The sequence below is a fragment of the Canis aureus genome, chromosome 6 (assembly GCF_053574225.1).
Source record: "Canis aureus isolate CA01 chromosome 6, VMU_Caureus_v.1.0, whole genome shotgun sequence".
In the NCBI taxonomy this organism is placed as follows: Eukaryota; Metazoa; Chordata; class Mammalia; order Carnivora; family Canidae; genus Canis; species Canis aureus.
Genome location: NC_135616.1, coordinates 3,424,550 through 3,442,172, shown reverse-complemented (window position 1 = coordinate 3,442,172; position 17,623 = coordinate 3,424,550). Strand labels below are relative to the sequence as shown.

Here is a 17,623-nt window from a genome sequence, read left to right as displayed (position 1 = left end):
TCCAGCCTTACAAAGGAAGGAAACTCCAGGACACCTGGGTGGTTCAGCGGTGAGCATCTGCCTTGGCCCAGGGCATGATCCCATTCTGAGGATCAAGTCCCACATCAGGCTCCCCGCAGGGAGCCTCTTTATCCCTCTGCCTGTGTCTCTGCCTCTCTCTGTGTGTCTCTCATGAATAAATAAATAAAATCTTAAAAAAAAAAAAAAAAGAGAGGAAATTCTGAACCGTGTCGCAACACAGATGGACACAAGGACGTGATGCTCAGTGAAATAAGCCAGACACAAAAGGACAAATCCTGCATGACTCCACTTACATGAGGGACCTTCGGGGAGTCAAATCCATAGATACAGAAAGCAGAATGGTGGGTGCAGGGGCAGGAAGAAGGAACAGTGGGGAGTTGGTCTTTAACGAGGACCAAGTTTCAGTTTGGGAATCTGAAAAAGTCCTAGCTAGAGGTGGCTGGTGGTGACGGTAGCACAACAGTGTGAACGTACTTGATGGGACTGAAATATAGACTTAAAATTGCTTAAGATTAACTTTGATGTTATGTGTGTTTTACCACAATTAGAGTTTCTAAAAAGCCATCTGACAGAAAAGCCAGTGGACAACTTAGCAGGTCCAAGTTGAAGAGACGGCCCTGGTCATCTCCCCAGGGTGACAGCCACTGATCGGCTCTGCTCCTGCCACCCAGAGCAGCCAAAAACCTGCCCGAAACTCCACACCAGTGACTGTGAGAGGGGACCCCCCCCCGCCCCGGTCTGCTTCCTCCCCTGCCTGGGGCAAAGGGGAACCTCAGCCGACCACACCCAGGTGCCAGACCTTGCTGTGGGCATTTCCTTCGCGCAGCCTGTGAAGTCTCTGGTGTCAACCAATTACAGACAAGGAGGCAGAGACAGGTTTGGAGGGGCCCTCGTTAGCCTGTCTATAGTCCTAAGACTCAATCCCAGACCTGCCTCCCAAATCCTGGGTCCTTACAAATAACAGATGCTCTGTAAACAGTACATTCAAGGAAAAGTCAAATGCCCCACGTGTCTCTCTTTGAGAGGAAAGTAACCAATGACTACCCTGACCTACAGGGAGAAGGATCTACCTTCTTGCCAGAAGAATTTCAGCAAGATTCCTGATTATAGCTCCTACCTTCGTAATTTGTCTAGCCAATGGCCTCGTACTTCCCCAAGCAAGTGAGTGTCAGCCAAAAACATGGCTTTCAGAGTCTTCTGTCCACTGCCATGGGCTGCAGTTTTCACCTCAGGCCAATCACACTGAAAGATCACTAAGTAATAGATTAAAAATTCACAAAACAGAAGCACGGCAAAGACGACAGCGGTGAGTTTCAACAGCAGGAAACTTCTCTTTAACAGACAAAGATGCTGCCTTCCAAACCCCAGCCTGACCAGAGCCATGTCTCAGGCCTGGGAGTCACCAGCATCCAAGAGTGAAATGCATCAAGGATTCACCACGACAGACCATGGAATCCTGGGTAAGGCACAGCAGGTGTCCAGGGCTTAGCCATGTACCTACGGGGGAAGAGAAAGGACTGGTTTGCGTTTCTTGGTAATGCCACGAACACTACTAGCTCCTTCCATTAAGAACAACTAAGTTACAGAATCCTACCTATGTTCCCGAATAAATGAAGTGTCCGGTACTCGTACAAGGATAATTCACTGGATTATGCTACAAGAATAATCTTCGCAATTACATGATGAAGTTTTACTAACATCTTGGAAATCATTAAACAAGAATCTATCCAGGGGATGTTAAGATAGGAGACATAATGGAACAGTCAATAAATATTAAGTGTAACTTGACTCCCAAAAGGATTTGCGACCCCTCCTGGACTTTACAAATCAATAGGCCAGAAGGCCCCTATCCTGTTGCCTCTGCTGTGAATTTATCACTTTTCCACATCGCTTTTCCACAAAGGAAGTGAATATTCATGGACAATGTACTTCAGGGATGCGAGCGATACATTTCACTCTGCGCTCAGAGGCCAGGGTCTCACAGAGCGACCCATCTGTCAACACGGCATTTGCAGCGTATGTTTTCACAAATACGGATTTTCACCCACAAACTAGCCTTAAAATTCTGGATGGTCTTCTGTTAGGAGACATTTATGTGCAGTGGTTTCTCTATGGAACACTTTAAAATGTTTATGGATTCTCCTGAACCATAAATGAAGTCTGTATCCTATTTAAAAAATAAAAAAGCATCCACTTTTGACACATCTGAAGAGAAAGGCTGGTACAGGGATGACCTGAAATGAGGCTTTAAGAAGTGACATGCTACTAAAGTTCCTCACCTTACACTCAAGATGAGGATCTATTTTTTTAAGGTTTTATTTATTTATTTGAGAGAAGGGGAGAGAGAGAAAGAGAGAGAGGACAAGCAGGGAGGAGGGGCAGAGGAAGAGGGAGAAACAGGCTCCCCACTGAGCAGGGAGCCTGATGTGGGACTCCATCCAGAACCCCAGGATCATGACCTGAGCCGAAGGCAGAGGCTCAACCACTGAGCCACCCAGGAATCCCTCAAGATAAAGATCTTAAAGGGTAGTGACCTGATGGCTGCAGAGAACTCAGATACAGGAGAAGCTCCAGAAGTCTCGCGGTGGAGGCTTGGGGGCCACTGACCACTGATCCCACTGAGCCAATAAATACAGAAAATCCCTTTCTGAGGGGGTGATTTTCTGAGATGAATCCAGGAACCTTCACATGGTGGATAAACAAGGAGTCCAGAACATTCTTACTCTTATAGGGTCTAAGATCATCTCTGCAAAATTCAATTTCCAGAACTGTTCACATTTGCACATCAGCCCAAATCCCATAAAAGTCCCTGCTTCCTGCATGGTGGCATTCTATTTAACAACCAACCATTAAGATACGGAACATTTTGTAAATCTTACCTAAAGAAAAATAAATGGGGACAAACATGCATTTTGAGCCATTATCGAAAGTTTAACACGTAGCCTCAGAACTGAAAGTGCCTTCACTGGGCGAGGGGCTCCATGGTTGAGCATCTGCCTTTGCTCAGGGTGTGACCCCGGGGTCCCGGGATCGAGTCCCACACTGGACTCCCCACAGGGAGCCTGCTTCTCCCTCTGCCTGTCTTCTGCCTCTCTCTCTGTGTCTCTCAGGAAGAAGGAAGGAAGGAAGGAAGGAAGGAAGGAAGGAAGGAAGGAAGGAAGGAAGGAAGGAAGGAAGGAAGGAAGGAAGGAAGGAAAAAGGAAAAAGGAAAAAGGAAAAAGGAAAAAGGAAAAAGGAAAAAGGAAAAAGGAAAAAGGAAAAAGGAAAAAGGAAAAAGGAAAAAGGAAAGGAAAGGAAGCCTTCGGAAATGATGGATACTTTTCATGCTCCTCCAAACAGAGCTCTGGAAACTGTTTGCTGTACTAAGTCCTCACTCCTGTCTGTGTCTCTTCAGAAAAGAAGACATGAGAAGATTGGAAGGGCAGGACTAGCTCTGCACCCAAGGGTTCACCTTCTCTCTGCTCCCAAATGGCCTCATTTAGGTAAGTACTTGATTGAAGAGGGAACAGGATGCCAATGCCAGGCTTAAATGCGTCCTTTCATACTGAGGTCAAAGGCGGCGAAGCGTGCAATCTGCGACCTGCTGCTCCGCCTGGAATCCTGCTCTGAGCATCCACACTGTCTTTATCAGGCAGTCCGGGGGCAGCCCTGGTGGCACAGCCTGCAGCCTGGGGTGTGATCCTGGAGACCTGGGATCAAGTCCCATGTCAGGCTCCCTGCATGGAGCCTGCCTCTCCCTCTGCCTGTGTCTCTGCCTCTCTCTCTCTCTCTCTCTCTCTCTCTGCCTCTGAATAAATTAAAAAATTTAAAAAATATATCAGGCGGTCCGACCACCACTGACTGATGGCCATACCCTGTCCTGGCACTTAGAACCACCTGCCAACTTGTTCATCTAAGGATGAGCCACACATGCCACATAACTAGAATCACCATAAACCTTCTCTTCCAACAGGAGACACCTGTGAGGGGCAATGTGCCACTGAGGATAATAAGAACGGGGCCATGGTGCAAATCAGGCCAGCCCAGGCCACTCAGGGCGTGTGGGTGCCTGACTCCACCCATGAGGCTACTCTCAGTCTGATGCAGTCGAGGAGAACGTAAGGAGGCTCCTGCTGTCATCCACGTATCAGCAATCAAACTCCAGAATGAGGTAAAAATGCTGCTAGTAGGGATCCCTGGGTGGCGCAGCGGTTGGGCGCCTGCCTTTGGCCCAGGGCGCGATTCTGGAGACCCAGGATCGAGTCCCACATCGGGCTCCCGGTGCATGGAGCCTGCTTCTCCCTCTGCCTGTGTCTCTGCCTCTCTCTCTCTCTGTCTCTCTGTGACTATCATAAATAAATAAAAAATTAAAAAAAAAAATGCTGCTAGTAGCCACTCACCAGTGAGACTAGGCATGGAGCCTCTATCTGGGGGCTGCTCATAGGAGACAGAGAGAGAGCCTCTAAGGAATCATGAATGTATTTCTTACTACTACCATCTACCTTCCCTTGGTTCGAGTCAGTCAAATGTATCAGAAGCAACCATTCCATCTTACTATCTCACTTTCTTTCAGAAGGCCTCAGAGTCTTCTGAAATCCTCATGACAGCAGCTGAAACTTCCTAAAACCTTCGTGTTTCCTCAGCCGTTGGAGGGTGAGCTGAGAGGAAGGAGCCCAGCCTTCAGGTTCTCCTACCTTGCACACCGTTGCTCTTTAAAGGCTCCAAGTTCCCCGAAATGAAAACCGGTACGACAGCTTTATAGCTGCTCCTCTACACCCACTTGCCTTCATCCAAGAAGCCGGTTTCGGTGGTGACCAAGGGCCCCAGCTTCCCTTGACTGACAGGAGCAGGACAGGACACAGAGACGAGGCCCAGGTTTGCACTCAGGGGCGGCACTGGCTCTGCCGACCCAGCTCCCACATCCTGTTACACATCTTCTCATGAAAACCCTAGCACCATGTGAATCCGCTCTCCAGTAAAATGTGATCCTTTTTAAGAACAAGAGCTCCTCCTCAGAGTGGAAACCATTTTTTGACAACTTCTGACACCAAATCCTTAACCAAATTCCCTTTTGCTCAAATCTTGGAAAACTTCTTTCTCTATCCAAACTCATTGTATTACTCATCAAATCAGTATCTCCCAGTGTTGTCTCCCACATTGCGGCCAAAGTACATCCCCTTTGACCTCCTGACGTGAACAGAGTACTCTGTAGGGCTGATGGGGGTCGGAGCCGGGATCTGTCCTCCCCCTAGAAATGGCACAACGAGGCAGCACACCGGGCGCACACCAGGTAATGAGATGCCCCTCCTACCTTACTGCTGCTTCCAGATGGGATACTGTGACCTCCTCCTTGTGCTCACGCCAATTCGCACTTAAGCCGACCTCAGGGACAGCACTGCTTCATTTCCTGACACGGCCAACCTGTGAAACAAGCATGCTGAGCACTAAGGGATTGGGAAGGACAGACACTTCCACCACAGGGGCACACACAGCTACCCTTCTTAGCAGGCAGAGGAAAACCAAAAAGCTCCAAGGGGGAACCAGCAGCCACTTGTTCCTCTTGCACTATCTTTTCCAAGGTTCTGAATACCCACCAGCAAAAAACAGCAATGCTGAACTGGTAAAAATCCCACCCACAGCTCTGTTATGTGACCTTGGGCAAGCCACCTACCCTTTCCAAGCCTCATAATGGGGGGGGGGGGGGTCACAGTACCTACCTCCACTGATGTCATGAGATTGATAGAAATAATGTTCACTGATGTCATGAGATTGATAGAAATAATGTTCACAAATGTGCCCTTTTTTTAAACAGTAAATCTTTCCATGAGGCAGGCATGTCAGGATTAGATTAGAGAGTAAGCCTTCCAATCTGGTGAATTCTCACAGGCTCAAAGAAGTGGAACTTGATTCAGATAGCCATAATCAGCTGAGGGAGAAGGAAACCCAGCAGAGAATAAGGGGAGAGATCAGAGACAATCTGGAAGCTGTGGCCATCTTTCTCCACTCATTTACCGAGTTGGACTTTCTAATACTTGACATGCAAAGTCCCTATGCCTTTTCTTCACTAAATGTAAACCTGACCTTGTAGTTCAATCATAGTAAGTCAATGACTTAAAATCTCCACAGCCATACACACCTGCTCAAGAAAGACATGTGGAAAAAATGTGTTTATCCATCTTATTTCATAAGATGTAAAACTAGGCCATGAGTGGCTTCAATAAAGACAATATGCTCATGTGAAGAATTCCATCCACATTACATGCTTCCCTTTACATTAGCAGATTTGGGTTCAAAAAGCAAAATTACTAAAATGTTACTGTTTTCTCCCCCCTCCAAGGTGAATTTGTCAATTTTATTAAACTCTTGTTTCCACCTTATATACATGGATCTACATGTGTATCCTGGTCATGATATAAAATGTATTTCCTACTGCAGTGGTTTGTAGCTCCCTAAGTCAGGGACCTCGCCTTGTCCATCCACACAGCCCCCCTCTGCTGGTGCTCAGATTGGTGCCTGTGAATAGTAAATGCTCAAGAAGCATCTGTGGAGTCAATGGCCTACACTTAATCTTATTGTCCCCAAACATTTTAGAATTACAAACATAGATTATCACTCTTTTGGTCTTTAGACACTTCACAGTCTCCAGGACATCGAGAAGATGTCCTGTTCCCCTTGGTCAGAGTGCCAGGCAGGGATTTAAAGATGGCCAAACAGGTGCACAGAACACATTTTCTTACCAGCCCCTGTGTGGAACCCTTACAAAGGAAAAGCTTGGGTGGCCCTCTGATGAGAGGAAAGTACTGACAGTCTTTCCTGAGACGTTTTGGAGAAACAGCCTTCTTTCTAAAAGGGGAGTACATGAAAATGCCTGGTAGCTCCTGGGTTCTCTCCTAAGCCCTGGGGCTGGCATGATCCGGGCAACTGGGGAAGTCTATATCTCAGTTGTGCTCTTTCCTAGTATGTGATCTTAGGCAAGTCGCTCGGAAAAGAAAAAAAAAAAAAAAAAGAGGGGAAGGGAGAGAAACAAGATGGTTATTATAAAAAGCAAAACAAAAAATAACAAGCACTGATGAGGATGTGGATAAGTTGGAATGCTTGTGTACTGTTAGTAATTCTGGAAATGGATAGTGGTGATGGCTGAAGAATAATGTGAATGTACTTAACATCACTGAACTGTAACCTTAAAATGGTCAAAATGTTAAATTTCATGTTATGCAGTTTTTGCCATGATTTTCTTAAAAAAGGAAGAAGCACACAATCACACAACACACACAGGACCCTAGCAAGCTAATGATGTCCTCTAGCAAGAGCTTCCTTTTGGATCTAAATATACCACCTGTATATATAAAAAGAAGTTTTGGGAGCCTGGGTTTAGAGAAACATCACTGAGTCACCTCACCTTTTTAAGGACACTACTGGTAGATGAGACTGGGAGGAAGGCTCTAAATTGGCTTGTGTTCCCCAAATCAGATCGCCTTTATAAAGCAAAATGTGTGTGCTGTTGCTGAAGAATGTTTCCTTTGGCTATTAAAGTGATTAACGCATCAGTTCCTAGAGGGCACAGCAGCCGCTGCCCTGTGACACGTAGAGAAGGAAACTGATGGGTGTTTCGAGCATAGAAAACAAACAGCTAAAGAAAAACGATCGCCATGTTATTGTTCAAGAATAGCCCTCTTGGGAGGCCTGGGTGGCTGAGCAGTTAAGCATCTGCCTTTGGCTCAGGCTGTGATCCTGGAGACCTGGGATCGAGTCCCACGTCGGGCTCCCTGCATGGAGCCTGCTTCTCCCTCTCTGGGTCTCTCATAAATGAATAAATAACATCTTAAAAAAAAAAAAAAAAAGAATAGCCCTCTTAAATCATAGCATAAAATATCAACATAATACATGCACTGGCACATTGATCCGTATCGCCTAGTATGTAAAAATAGCAGCTACACTCCAAAACTGGGAACAAGACATTTTATCCATTTACTGATTTGTTACTTCAAAGCCATCATTAAAATATCTAAACTCCCTCCACCCCAAAACAGCATTAAAAAATGTCTAATATGCACTGACCTGTGGTTTTTTCTTACTTGTCCATTACCTTAAATATACCAACACAGTGTCATCAACGGCTATTCAAATGTCACATGTTCCACCCTAAATGGTATTTTTGAGTAAGACAGAATTTTTTTTTTTTTTTTTTTTTTTTTTGGGTCAATGTACATCAGTGAACTAGAAAGTGAGAGGCCCCTGGGCAGCCCCGGTGGCGCAGCGGTTTAGCGCCTCCTGCAGCAGCCCAGGGCGTGATCCTGGAGACCCGGGATCGAGTCCCACATCAGGCTCCCTGCGTGGGGCCTGCTTCTCCCTCTGCCTGTGTCTCTATGAATAAGTAAATAAAATCTTAAAAAAAAAAAAAAAAAGGAAAGTGAGAGGCCCCTACGATTTAATAATACGTGGGCCTTAACTAATCGTGATTCTCCAGCAAGTAAATGGCTAATCCCCAGAATACCGCTTCTCCAGTAAGCTAACTTGCAATGCTTAGAAAGCAAGGAGGTCCCAGTTTGCAGGAACGAGAGACGGCAATTAACCCGGAGGCCTGATTCTTAGAGCTCGGTCGTGAGGGTACACGGGGAATCGAGCTTGCAGCGGGCGGCGGGCGGGGCGGGGCGGAGCGCTCAGCCTCCCGGGGAGCCCGGCCCGGTCCCTCCCTTCACCTGCGCTCCCGCCGCCGAGCGTCCCCGCGCTTCCGCCTCCGCGCACTGGGCCCAGCGGGCCACCGTCAGCCCCGCGAGTGCGCGCGGGCCCGCGAGGAGGCCACGCCCCCGGCCCGCCCCCAGGTGCGCCCCCGCCCGCGCCCGCGCCCGCGCCCGGCCGGGAACCCCCGGGGGCTCCACTAGCGGCCCCAAACAGCAGGTGCAAAGAAGCAAACCCTACCCTTGGCCGCCTCTTCCTCAACGACTCGGTCCGTGTCGTCCTCAGTGTCTCCTAGGCTCTATTCCCCGCTCGAGTCCTCGGGCCCCGCGGGGCCCCCCGGAGCGACGTCTGCTGCCGCCGCGCAGCCGTGGGCCCCCGGAGCGCGGGCCGGTGCGGGTCGGGGCGGCCTGGCGCTGGCTCGGGGCTCGGGGCTCGGGGCTCGGAGCCGTCTCCGCGGGCCCCGGCGGCGGGCAGCCGAGTGGCCGGGCCTCCGCGCGCCGCCGACAGGTGGCGCCGTGCCCACTCGCTGCCTCCCTCGCCGGCGGGCGCTCCGGGTGGGCCCCACGCGGGAGCCTTCGAGGGCTGTGTGATGAGCTAACGTGTAGCGCGGCATGCTCTACTTTCCAGAGGGCTTTCCCATCCATTATTTCAGACAAGCCTCCAGACAAGCTCATAAAGCAAGAATCAGAATCACGACCCTACGTTACAAGAAGTAAACGAAAGCTCGAAGCGATGGCACACGAAGTCCTCCAACCAAGCAATATAGTCATTAGTAATAGTAATTATAGTCAGTAGCATATATTCGCAGATCTGTGGGTGTAGTTAATATACAGAGATACAATAGAAATCATATAGAAAGCGACCAGCACAATGCCTGGCATCGGATAAGCAAGCAGTAAATGGCAACATTATTACTAATTAAGAACGTTGTAATTATTTTCGAATATGTCTGGATGAACGATTTTACCATCACGAAAACTGGGACAACATGCACACCAATACGATGCAGTGGTAAGTACGCAGCATCGTCTCTATTCTTGCTAACTAGAAAGGAAAAAAAAAAATTTTGAATCCAAGATAGCCTGTAATTAACTCCAAGCTTAAGGAAATATAGAGACCCATGAACAAGATAAATTCCATCACCAGGAAGCAACCAGCTGGATCCAGAATGGGGAGATCTACAGACCACATGACCTAACTTCTTTATTTAACAAATAATATCAAAATAAATAAATAAATAAATAAATAAATAAAAACAAATAACATCAGAAAAAAATAAAAAAAAAGAGGAGGAGAGGGAGATTTGTTACAAAACCGGCTTGAGAGACACATTAGCCAAATGCTAGTTCGTGGGCTTTTGTGTGGGTCATAATCAGGACAAACTAGCTTTTAAAAATATATATTTAAAGATTGGGCCCAGGCGGCTGCCGAAGATGGCGGAGGGGCAGGTCCTGGTGCTCGATGGCCGAGGCCATCTCCTGGGCCGCCTGGCGGCCATTGTGGCCAAACAGGTGCTTCTGGGCCGGAAGGTTGTAGTCGTGCGCTGTGAAGGCATCAACATTTCTGGCAATTTCTACAGAAACAAGTTGAAGTACCTGGCCTTCCTCCGCAAGCGGATGAACACCAACCCATCCCGTGGCCCCTATCACTTCCGAGCACCCAGCCGTATCTTTTGGCGGACAGTTAGAGGCATGCTGCCCCACAAGACCAAGCGAGGCCAGGCTGCCCTGGACCGCCTCAAGGTGTTTGATGGGATCCCACCACCCTATGACAAGAAAAAGCGAATGGTGGTTCCAGCTGCCCTCAAGGTGGTACGCCTGAAGCCTACACGAAAGTTTGCTTACCTGGGGCGCCTGGCTCACGAAGTTGGCTGGAAGTACCAGGCAGTAACAGCCACCCTGGAGGAGAAGAGGAAGGAAAAGGCCAAGATCCATTATCGGAAGAAGAAACAGCTTATGAGGCTACGGAAACAGGCCGAAAAGAATGTGGAGAAGAAAATTGACAAATACACAGAGGTCCTCAAGACCCATGGACTCCTGGTCTGAGCCCAATAAAATTGACTTATTCATCATACTTGGCCTGGCCTGCCCTTCCTCCATCGCCGCCCTAGGATATGGGGGACTCCCAGGGGCTGCTGCCCTCATGCCTCAGGCAACCTGGGGCTTACAGTACTGGGAACACAAGGCTTTAGTCACTACTGTTAAGAAAGGTCTTCTAAAAAGTTAAAAAAAAAAAAAAATTCTTAAGAGTTCTGAGGCATAAGTGCCTGTGACTCATTCCTGAGAGTTATTAGTGCCATTTCACTGTAAGCAAGAAAGACCTGGAAAATGGAGGGGAGCCCTTCGTTGAGAATGGGGTGTATTTAAACTTGTCATGCACAGTCAGGCGCTATACTCTGTAGCTGTTAGGGTGTGAGGATGCTGGGGGCCAAGCCTGGTGTACAGAGGTAGTTCCAGATCCGTAGATGGGGAACAGCCAAGGGGTCACAGGCTCTACCCTTGTGCTATCCCTGTAATTCTGTGATCCAAACCTAATAAATTATTTTTAAAGAAAAAAAAATAAATAAAAAAAATAAAGATTGGGAAGCTTGGGAATAGAATGGATGTTAGGTGCCCCTAAAGAATTGTTGGTGATTTTGGTATAATAATACTATTGTGTTTTGTTTTTTTTTTAATATTAGAGAAATGAAAGTATTGACAGCCAAATTGTATGATTTCTGGAATTTGCTTTAATATTCCAGGAAATAAGAAAACAGGGAAGTAGGAGAAAAAATAATATTGGTAAAATGTTGATTATGTTGAAGCAAGGAAATAGGTGTATAGCATAGCAATTGGAAGAAACAATGCCCCCCCCCCCCCACCACCACCCCTCAAGACATCCACAGCCCAATCTCTGGACCTGTGATTGCCACCTTATATGGCAAATGGGACTTTGCAGGTGTGATTAAGGTTAAGGACTTGAGATGGGAGTTTCTCCTGGGTTATCCCACTGAATCCAATCTAATCACTGGTCCTTACATGTGGAGAACCTTTCCCCGCTGTATGACGGGGGTAGATAACACAGGGATGGGTCAGTCCATTCAAGCAGCTATAACAAAACATTACCCATTGGGTGGCTTAGAAACAACACAAATGTATTTCTCAAACTTGTGGAGGCTGGAAGTACAAGATCAAGGTACCAGCATGGTTGCTGAGAGGGTAAATGAGAGCCACCTTCCTAGCTCATCACCGCATCTTCTCCCGGTGTCTTTGCACGGTGGAAGGGGTGAGGGAGCCCCAAGAAGTCTCGGGGCTTATAAGAACACTGATCCCATTTGTGAAGGCTCCACTTGACACCTCCCAAAAGCCTCATCTTCAAGCACCATCACATCAGTCATTAGGATGTCAACATAAAAATTTTGAAGGGACATGAGCATTCTGTCCAGAGCAGAGGGTCAGAGAGCTGTAGCCTGACAAGGACTCTACCTGCTGTTAATGATGTTGAAGATGGAGAAAGGGGACACAAGCAAGGAATGTGGGCATGTGGCTCCTAGAAGCTGGAAAAGACAAGGAACCACCTTGATTTTAGTGCAGTGAGATTACTGACCTATAGAACAATAACAAATTTGTGTTGGCTTAAGTCACTAAGTTGATGGTGATATGTTGCAGCAGCAATACAAAATCCACACAACCATTCATTGTATTTCTCTCCACTTTTGTGTATAGTTAAAACTTGTTGTCATGTTAAGTCCGTAAAACACCTAAGAAATACATTTTAGAAGTACTTCATTTATACCTGAAGCATAACAGAGTCTAACCCGGATCCCTTGGTGGCTCAGCTGTTTGGTACGTGCCTTTGGCCCAGGGCGCGATCCTGGAGTCCCGGGATTGAGTCCCACGTGGGGCTCCCGGCATGGAGCCTGCTTCTCCCTCTGCCTGTGTCTCTGCCTCCCTCTCTCTATGTCTATCATAAATCAATCAATCAATCTATCTATCTATCTATCTTTTAAAAAATTAAAAAAATAACAGAATCTAACCTAACAAAATTATGATGCATTTTAACTTGAAAAAGAACTATGTATGATGTCCTCTTAAAACGTCTCATTAAGAGTATAATTAATAAGTGAAGGGATGGGAAAACATTTATCATGCAAATGGAAGTGACAAGAAAGCCGAGATAGCAATACTTATTTTGGACAAAAAAGACTTTAAACTTTTTTTTAATTTTTATTTATTTATGATAGTCACAGAGAGAGAGAGAGAGGCAGAGACACAGGCAAAGGGAGAAGCAGGCTCCATGCACCGGGAGCCCGACGTGGGATTCGATCCCGGGTCTCCAGGATCGCGCCCTGGGCCAAAGGCAGGCGCCAAACCGCTGCGCCACCCAGGGATCCCCAAAATAGACTTTAAAACAAAGATTGTAGGGGCGCCTGGGTGGCTCAGCTCTTGAGTGTTTGCCTTTGGCTCAAGGCGTGATCCCAGATTCCCCAGATCCAGTCCGGCATCGGGCTTCTTGCATAGAGCCTGCTTTTCCTCCTTCTGCCTGTGTCTCTGCCTCTCTCTGAATGAAATCGAAAAGAAAAGAAAAGAAAAGAAAAGAAAAGAAAAGAAAAGAGAAAAGAGAAAAAGAAAGAAGGAAGGAAGGAAGGAAGGAAGGAAGGGAGAAGAAAGAAAAGAGAAGAGAAGAGAGAAGAAAAGAAAAGAAAAAAGAAAGGAAAAGAAAAGAAAAGAAAAAAAGAAAAGAAAAGAAAATCTTTAAAAAATAAAGACTGTGGACGCCGGGGTAGCTCAGTGGTTGAGCATATGCCTTTGGCTTAGGTCATGATCCCGGGGTTCTGGGATCAAGTCCCACATGGGGCTCCCTACTCAGTGGGGAGTCTGCTCCTCCCTCTCCGTCGGTCGACTCCTCCCCCCTGCTCGTGCTCTCTCTCTCTCATGCTCTCTCTCAAATAAATAAAACCTTTTTTACAAAATTTTAAAGGCTTAAAAAATAAAACAGACTGTAACAGGAGACAAAAACACTATATAATCATAAAGGAATAATGCAACAAGAAGATAGAACAATTGTAAATATTTATGCACCCAATATGGAAGCACCCAAATACATAAAGCAGCTAATAACAAACATGAAGGAAGTAATTGGTAGTAATACAATGAGAGCAGGAGACTTTAACACCAAGGAAACCAAACAATATATGGAGACAAATGAAAATGAAAACACAATGGTCCAAAATCTTTGGGATGCAGCAAAAACTATTTTAAGGGGGAAATTTATACTACAGACCTATCTCAAGAATTAAGAAAAATCTCAAAGAAACAACCTAACCTTATACCTAACAGGACTAGAAAAAGAAGAAAAGTAAAAATGAAACCAGTGGAAGGAAATAATAAAGTTTAGAGCAAAAATAAATCAAATAGAAACCAAAAACAGCAGTAGAACAGATCAATGAAACCAGGAGCTGGTTCTTTGGAAAGATCAACAAAACTGATAAACCTTTAGCCAGACTCATCAAAAAAAAAAAAAAAAAAAGACTCAAATAAACAAAATTAGGAATGAATAACAACCAACACCCCAGAAATACAAAGGATTTTAAGAGTATATTATGATAAATTATATGCCAACAAATTGGACAACCTAGAAGAAATGGATAAACTCCCAGGAACATAATAACCTCCCAAAACTGAGTCAGGAAGACATAAGAATTTTAAACAGATCAGTTAACAGCAATGAACCTGAATCAGTAATCACAAAACTCCCAACATATAAAAGTCCAGGACCAGACGGCCTCAGAGACAAAGTTTAGCACTCATTTGCATTTTAACCATAATTGCCCCATAGAAAAACATTTAGCTGCATCCTATTCATGAACACACTGGAGTGAAGTGAAATATGTGAAGCAGAATACTCCAGAGTATCCAGATGTTTGCGTTTTTTACTTCATTCACTCAGGAGATATGCACTGAGACTTTGGTCCTAAGCTAAGTCTTCAAAGATCATTCTAGGGATTGTGCCGTGAGATAGGAATGAAGCTGGGGAAAGAGAGAGTAGGAATCCTGACATTCAGGAAAAGGACTTTTGTGAGGACAATGTATTAACTTTCTATGCTGGGTAGCAAATTACCACAAACTTTGTAATTTATGACATTCTGCTCCCAGTCCTCTTCTAGCTCATGGTTGTTGGCAGAAATCAGTTCCATGGGATTGTAGACTGAGCCCTCAGCTCCCAGGGGTCCCGCTCGTGCCCCGCCATGCAAGGCCTTCCCCACAACATGGCAGTCACTTCCTCAATGCCAACCAGAGAACATCTGCTGCTGTTGGTTCAAATCTAAATCTCATTAAGAGTATAATTAATAAGTGAAGAGATGGGAAAACATTTATCCTGACTTCTTCTGTTCCTTCTCTAGACCTTAAGATCTAGATAAATCAGATCCACCTAAAATCATCTCTGTTTTGATAAACTTAATGTCAACTTATTAGAGACCCTATACACCTTTACAGGGGATCCCTGGGTGGCTCAGCAGTTTAGCACCTGCCTTTGGCCCAGGGCGTGATCCTGGAGTCCCGGGATCGAGTCCCACATGAGGCTCCCTGCAAGAAGCCTGCTTCTCCCTCTGCCTGTGTCTCTGCCTCTGTGTGTGTGTGTGTGTCTCTCATGAATAAATAAATAAAATCTTAAAAAAAAAAAAAACTAAATACCTTTACAATATTCTTTCACTTTTGCCAAATACCATACCCTACTCACAGGAGTGATATCCCGCCATATTCATAGGTCCCATCTTCACTCCAAGGGAGCACTCGACAAGGTGTATACACTGGGAGACGTACATGTTAGGGACAATGCAGTATTCTATCTACCACATGTGGTATGCCACCCTCATTTCAGGAGAAGAGCCAAAGTCCAGGGGTCCCAGGGTCTCTGACAGAGTGGGCTCCTGACTCAGCTGTACAGTGTACTGGACTCTATAGACAATCACCAGAAAAGCTAACAAGACATCAAACCGAGCTGTGAAGGCGGGCAGGGGTGAGAGTGGGGCGGGAGGGTGGAGCGGGGGTGTAATTATGCAAACGGAAAAAAAAAGACAAATCAAATACAAAAGCAGAATGAGAGCTCACTAACAATCTTACAAATCAGAGAATTGTTTTAATGTAAATTACTATCCTCAATTTATCTGGTTTATAAATCTTAATTTGACACACTGAGTTCTTTCTTAAGATGGTGAAAGAACCTAAAGGAGCCATTTCCTACCTCAGTTATGCATTTGCAATTTAGATTTACTTCTTTAACCATTGCAATTTAATTTTCTTAAGGTAAACATCCTCTCTATTGAGAAGATGGAAACATTTTCCCTTCCTCTATTGTAGGTTCTTTCATTGGTCTAATTAAATTGATAAGAACAAATTAATAGATAGAATCAAACAAATTTCAGGGTGCCTGGCTGGCTCATTTGGTGGCACATGCAACTCTTGATCTTAGGGTCATGAGTTCTGGCCCCACATTGGGTATGAAGCCTACTTTAAAAAAAAAATTCATACTGTTAAATAACAAAAATTTAACTGAGTAAATTTTAAAAATCTAATTGGCTTTATTAATCAATTTGTGAATCAGTATCCCATCTAGCAAGAAGGGAGCTACAGAAAGGGAAAGTTTTGAAAGCAGGACAAGAAGGTCATAAACAGAAAAAAAAATTATTTCAAGTGAGGTCACCTTCATTTGGGGACAAAAGGGTCTTACTAGGTGGAGTTTCTCATCTTCCTTTGGGGGATGGAGAGGGCCTATGTGACAGGCGATCTTATTGGTGCTACCAGAAAATTTCTGACTGCTCAGTTAAGACTACCTTTCTGGGGGAGGCTGAAACCAGGATAGATTAGGTATTTATTTTTATTTTTATTTTTGTAAAGATTTTATTTATTTATTTGACAGAGAGAGAGAGAGCACAAACAGGGGGAGTAGGAGAGGGAGAGGGAGAAGCAGGCTCCCCACTGAGCAGGGAACCCGATGTGGGGCTCGATCCCAGGACCCCAGGATGATGACCTGAGCCAAGGCAGATGCTCAACTACCCAGGTGCCCCATTAGGTTAGGTATTAAGCCCTGGTTTGTGACATGGTCTAGCACAAGTGACTCCATTTGAGGCTTGTGGTTTTCTTTTTAACAGTATGTACAAGAGCCCCATAAAAATATAAGATCTGAAGGGCAGCCTGGTTACTGAGGCTTATATAGCACCCTGAGCTAAAGAAAGGAGTAGGGTTCTGGAGTTGCAAAGGGAAGGAAAGCCATTCATGGGAAAGCAAGAGAAGATGTTTAGGGAAAAAAGGTCACCTTGTGATACAGAAAAGTTTCTTAGGTAAAAAGGTAAATCTATAATAACTCTTGGATCCAGGCCACCTTCCCAAGGTAAGTTTAGGCAACTGGGGAAGCAGAAAAGTGCTTTTCCTGAATCTGATAGGTTTCAATTGCCTTTAACTCCAAAAAAGACATCTTGGGGTCACAGAATCTACTCCCCTTCAGTGTCCTGTTTTAGATTTTGATGTCTAAGGTAAAAAAAAAAAAAAAAAAAAAAAAGCTAATGTATCCATTTGCCTTCCCTCCAAGTAGTGCCTGCAGTGTGATCTCAATAAATTGCAAAGATTGTTCTTTTTCATTCTTAAAAAGGCAACTTTTTACATGTCCACCTACAGCAAGAGGCTAAATAATTGGTAGAGTTTAATATCATTGCAGTTTACAGACTACCTTCCTATTTCATGTATCCAGTGTAATCCCAACTAAATTAAAATCTTCGTGAGGAGAAAGGCTACACTTCATACCTATTCATATCCAGAATAGCTTCTAATAGAATACACAATACAGAATTGATTCCTAATAAAAAAGTATATAGCAGTGCCCTAATACACATTCAAGACCCCCAGGGAATGCCTGAAATGGCAGATAGTCCTGCGCCCTATATGTACTGTTTTTTCCTCTATGTACA

The 17,623-nt window shown here is 45.3% G+C and overlaps 3 protein-coding genes across 18 annotated transcripts in view; 2 read left to right on the top strand and 1 right to left on the bottom strand.

Moving 5' to 3' along the window:
* Positions 1 to 9,231, bottom strand: part of MPPE1 (metallophosphoesterase 1) — a 22,919-nt gene extending 13,688 nt beyond the window's left edge. Inside the window, exons 1-3 of one of the 14 annotated variants that reach the window (XM_077899910.1) lie at positions 8,920 to 9,176; positions 5,312 to 5,421; positions 1,139 to 1,518 (exon numbers count right to left, since the gene is read on the bottom strand). In XM_077899910.1, coding sequence (XP_077756036.1) covers positions 1,139 to 1,404 — 266 coding nt within the window. In that variant the 5' untranslated portion in view covers positions 1,405 to 1,518; positions 5,312 to 5,421; positions 8,920 to 9,176. The other 13 variants (XM_077899923.1, XM_077899922.1, XM_077899911.1 and 10 more) reach the window with 13 other exon arrangements.
* LOC144315421 (uncharacterized) overlaps positions 8,872 to 17,623 on the top strand; it is a 22,701-nt gene continuing 13,949 nt past the window's right edge. For all 3 annotated transcript variants that reach the window (XR_013381095.1, XR_013381094.1, XM_077899938.1), the window contains exon 1: positions 8,872 to 9,690. Coding sequence is in view for 1 of the 3 variants with exons in the window: in XM_077899938.1 (XP_077756064.1) it covers positions 9,579 to 9,690 (112 nt within the window). In the remaining 2 variants the exon portion in view is untranslated. The remainder of the gene's footprint in view (positions 9,691 to 17,623) is intronic.
* Positions 10,080 to 10,750, top strand: LOC144315420 (large ribosomal subunit protein uL13). The gene has a single exon (XM_077899937.1). It carries the CDS (start codon positions 10,113 to 10,115, stop codon positions 10,722 to 10,724), a length of 612 nt encoding a protein of 203 aa, XP_077756063.1. The 5' UTR covers positions 10,080 to 10,112; the 3' UTR covers positions 10,725 to 10,750.

What these genes read in the sequence shown, in the direction of transcription:
- LOC144315420 (XM_077899937.1), top strand. Translation starts at nt 10,113, where the DNA reads ATGGCGGAGGGGCAGGTCCTGGTGCTCGATGGCCGAGGCCATCTCCTG.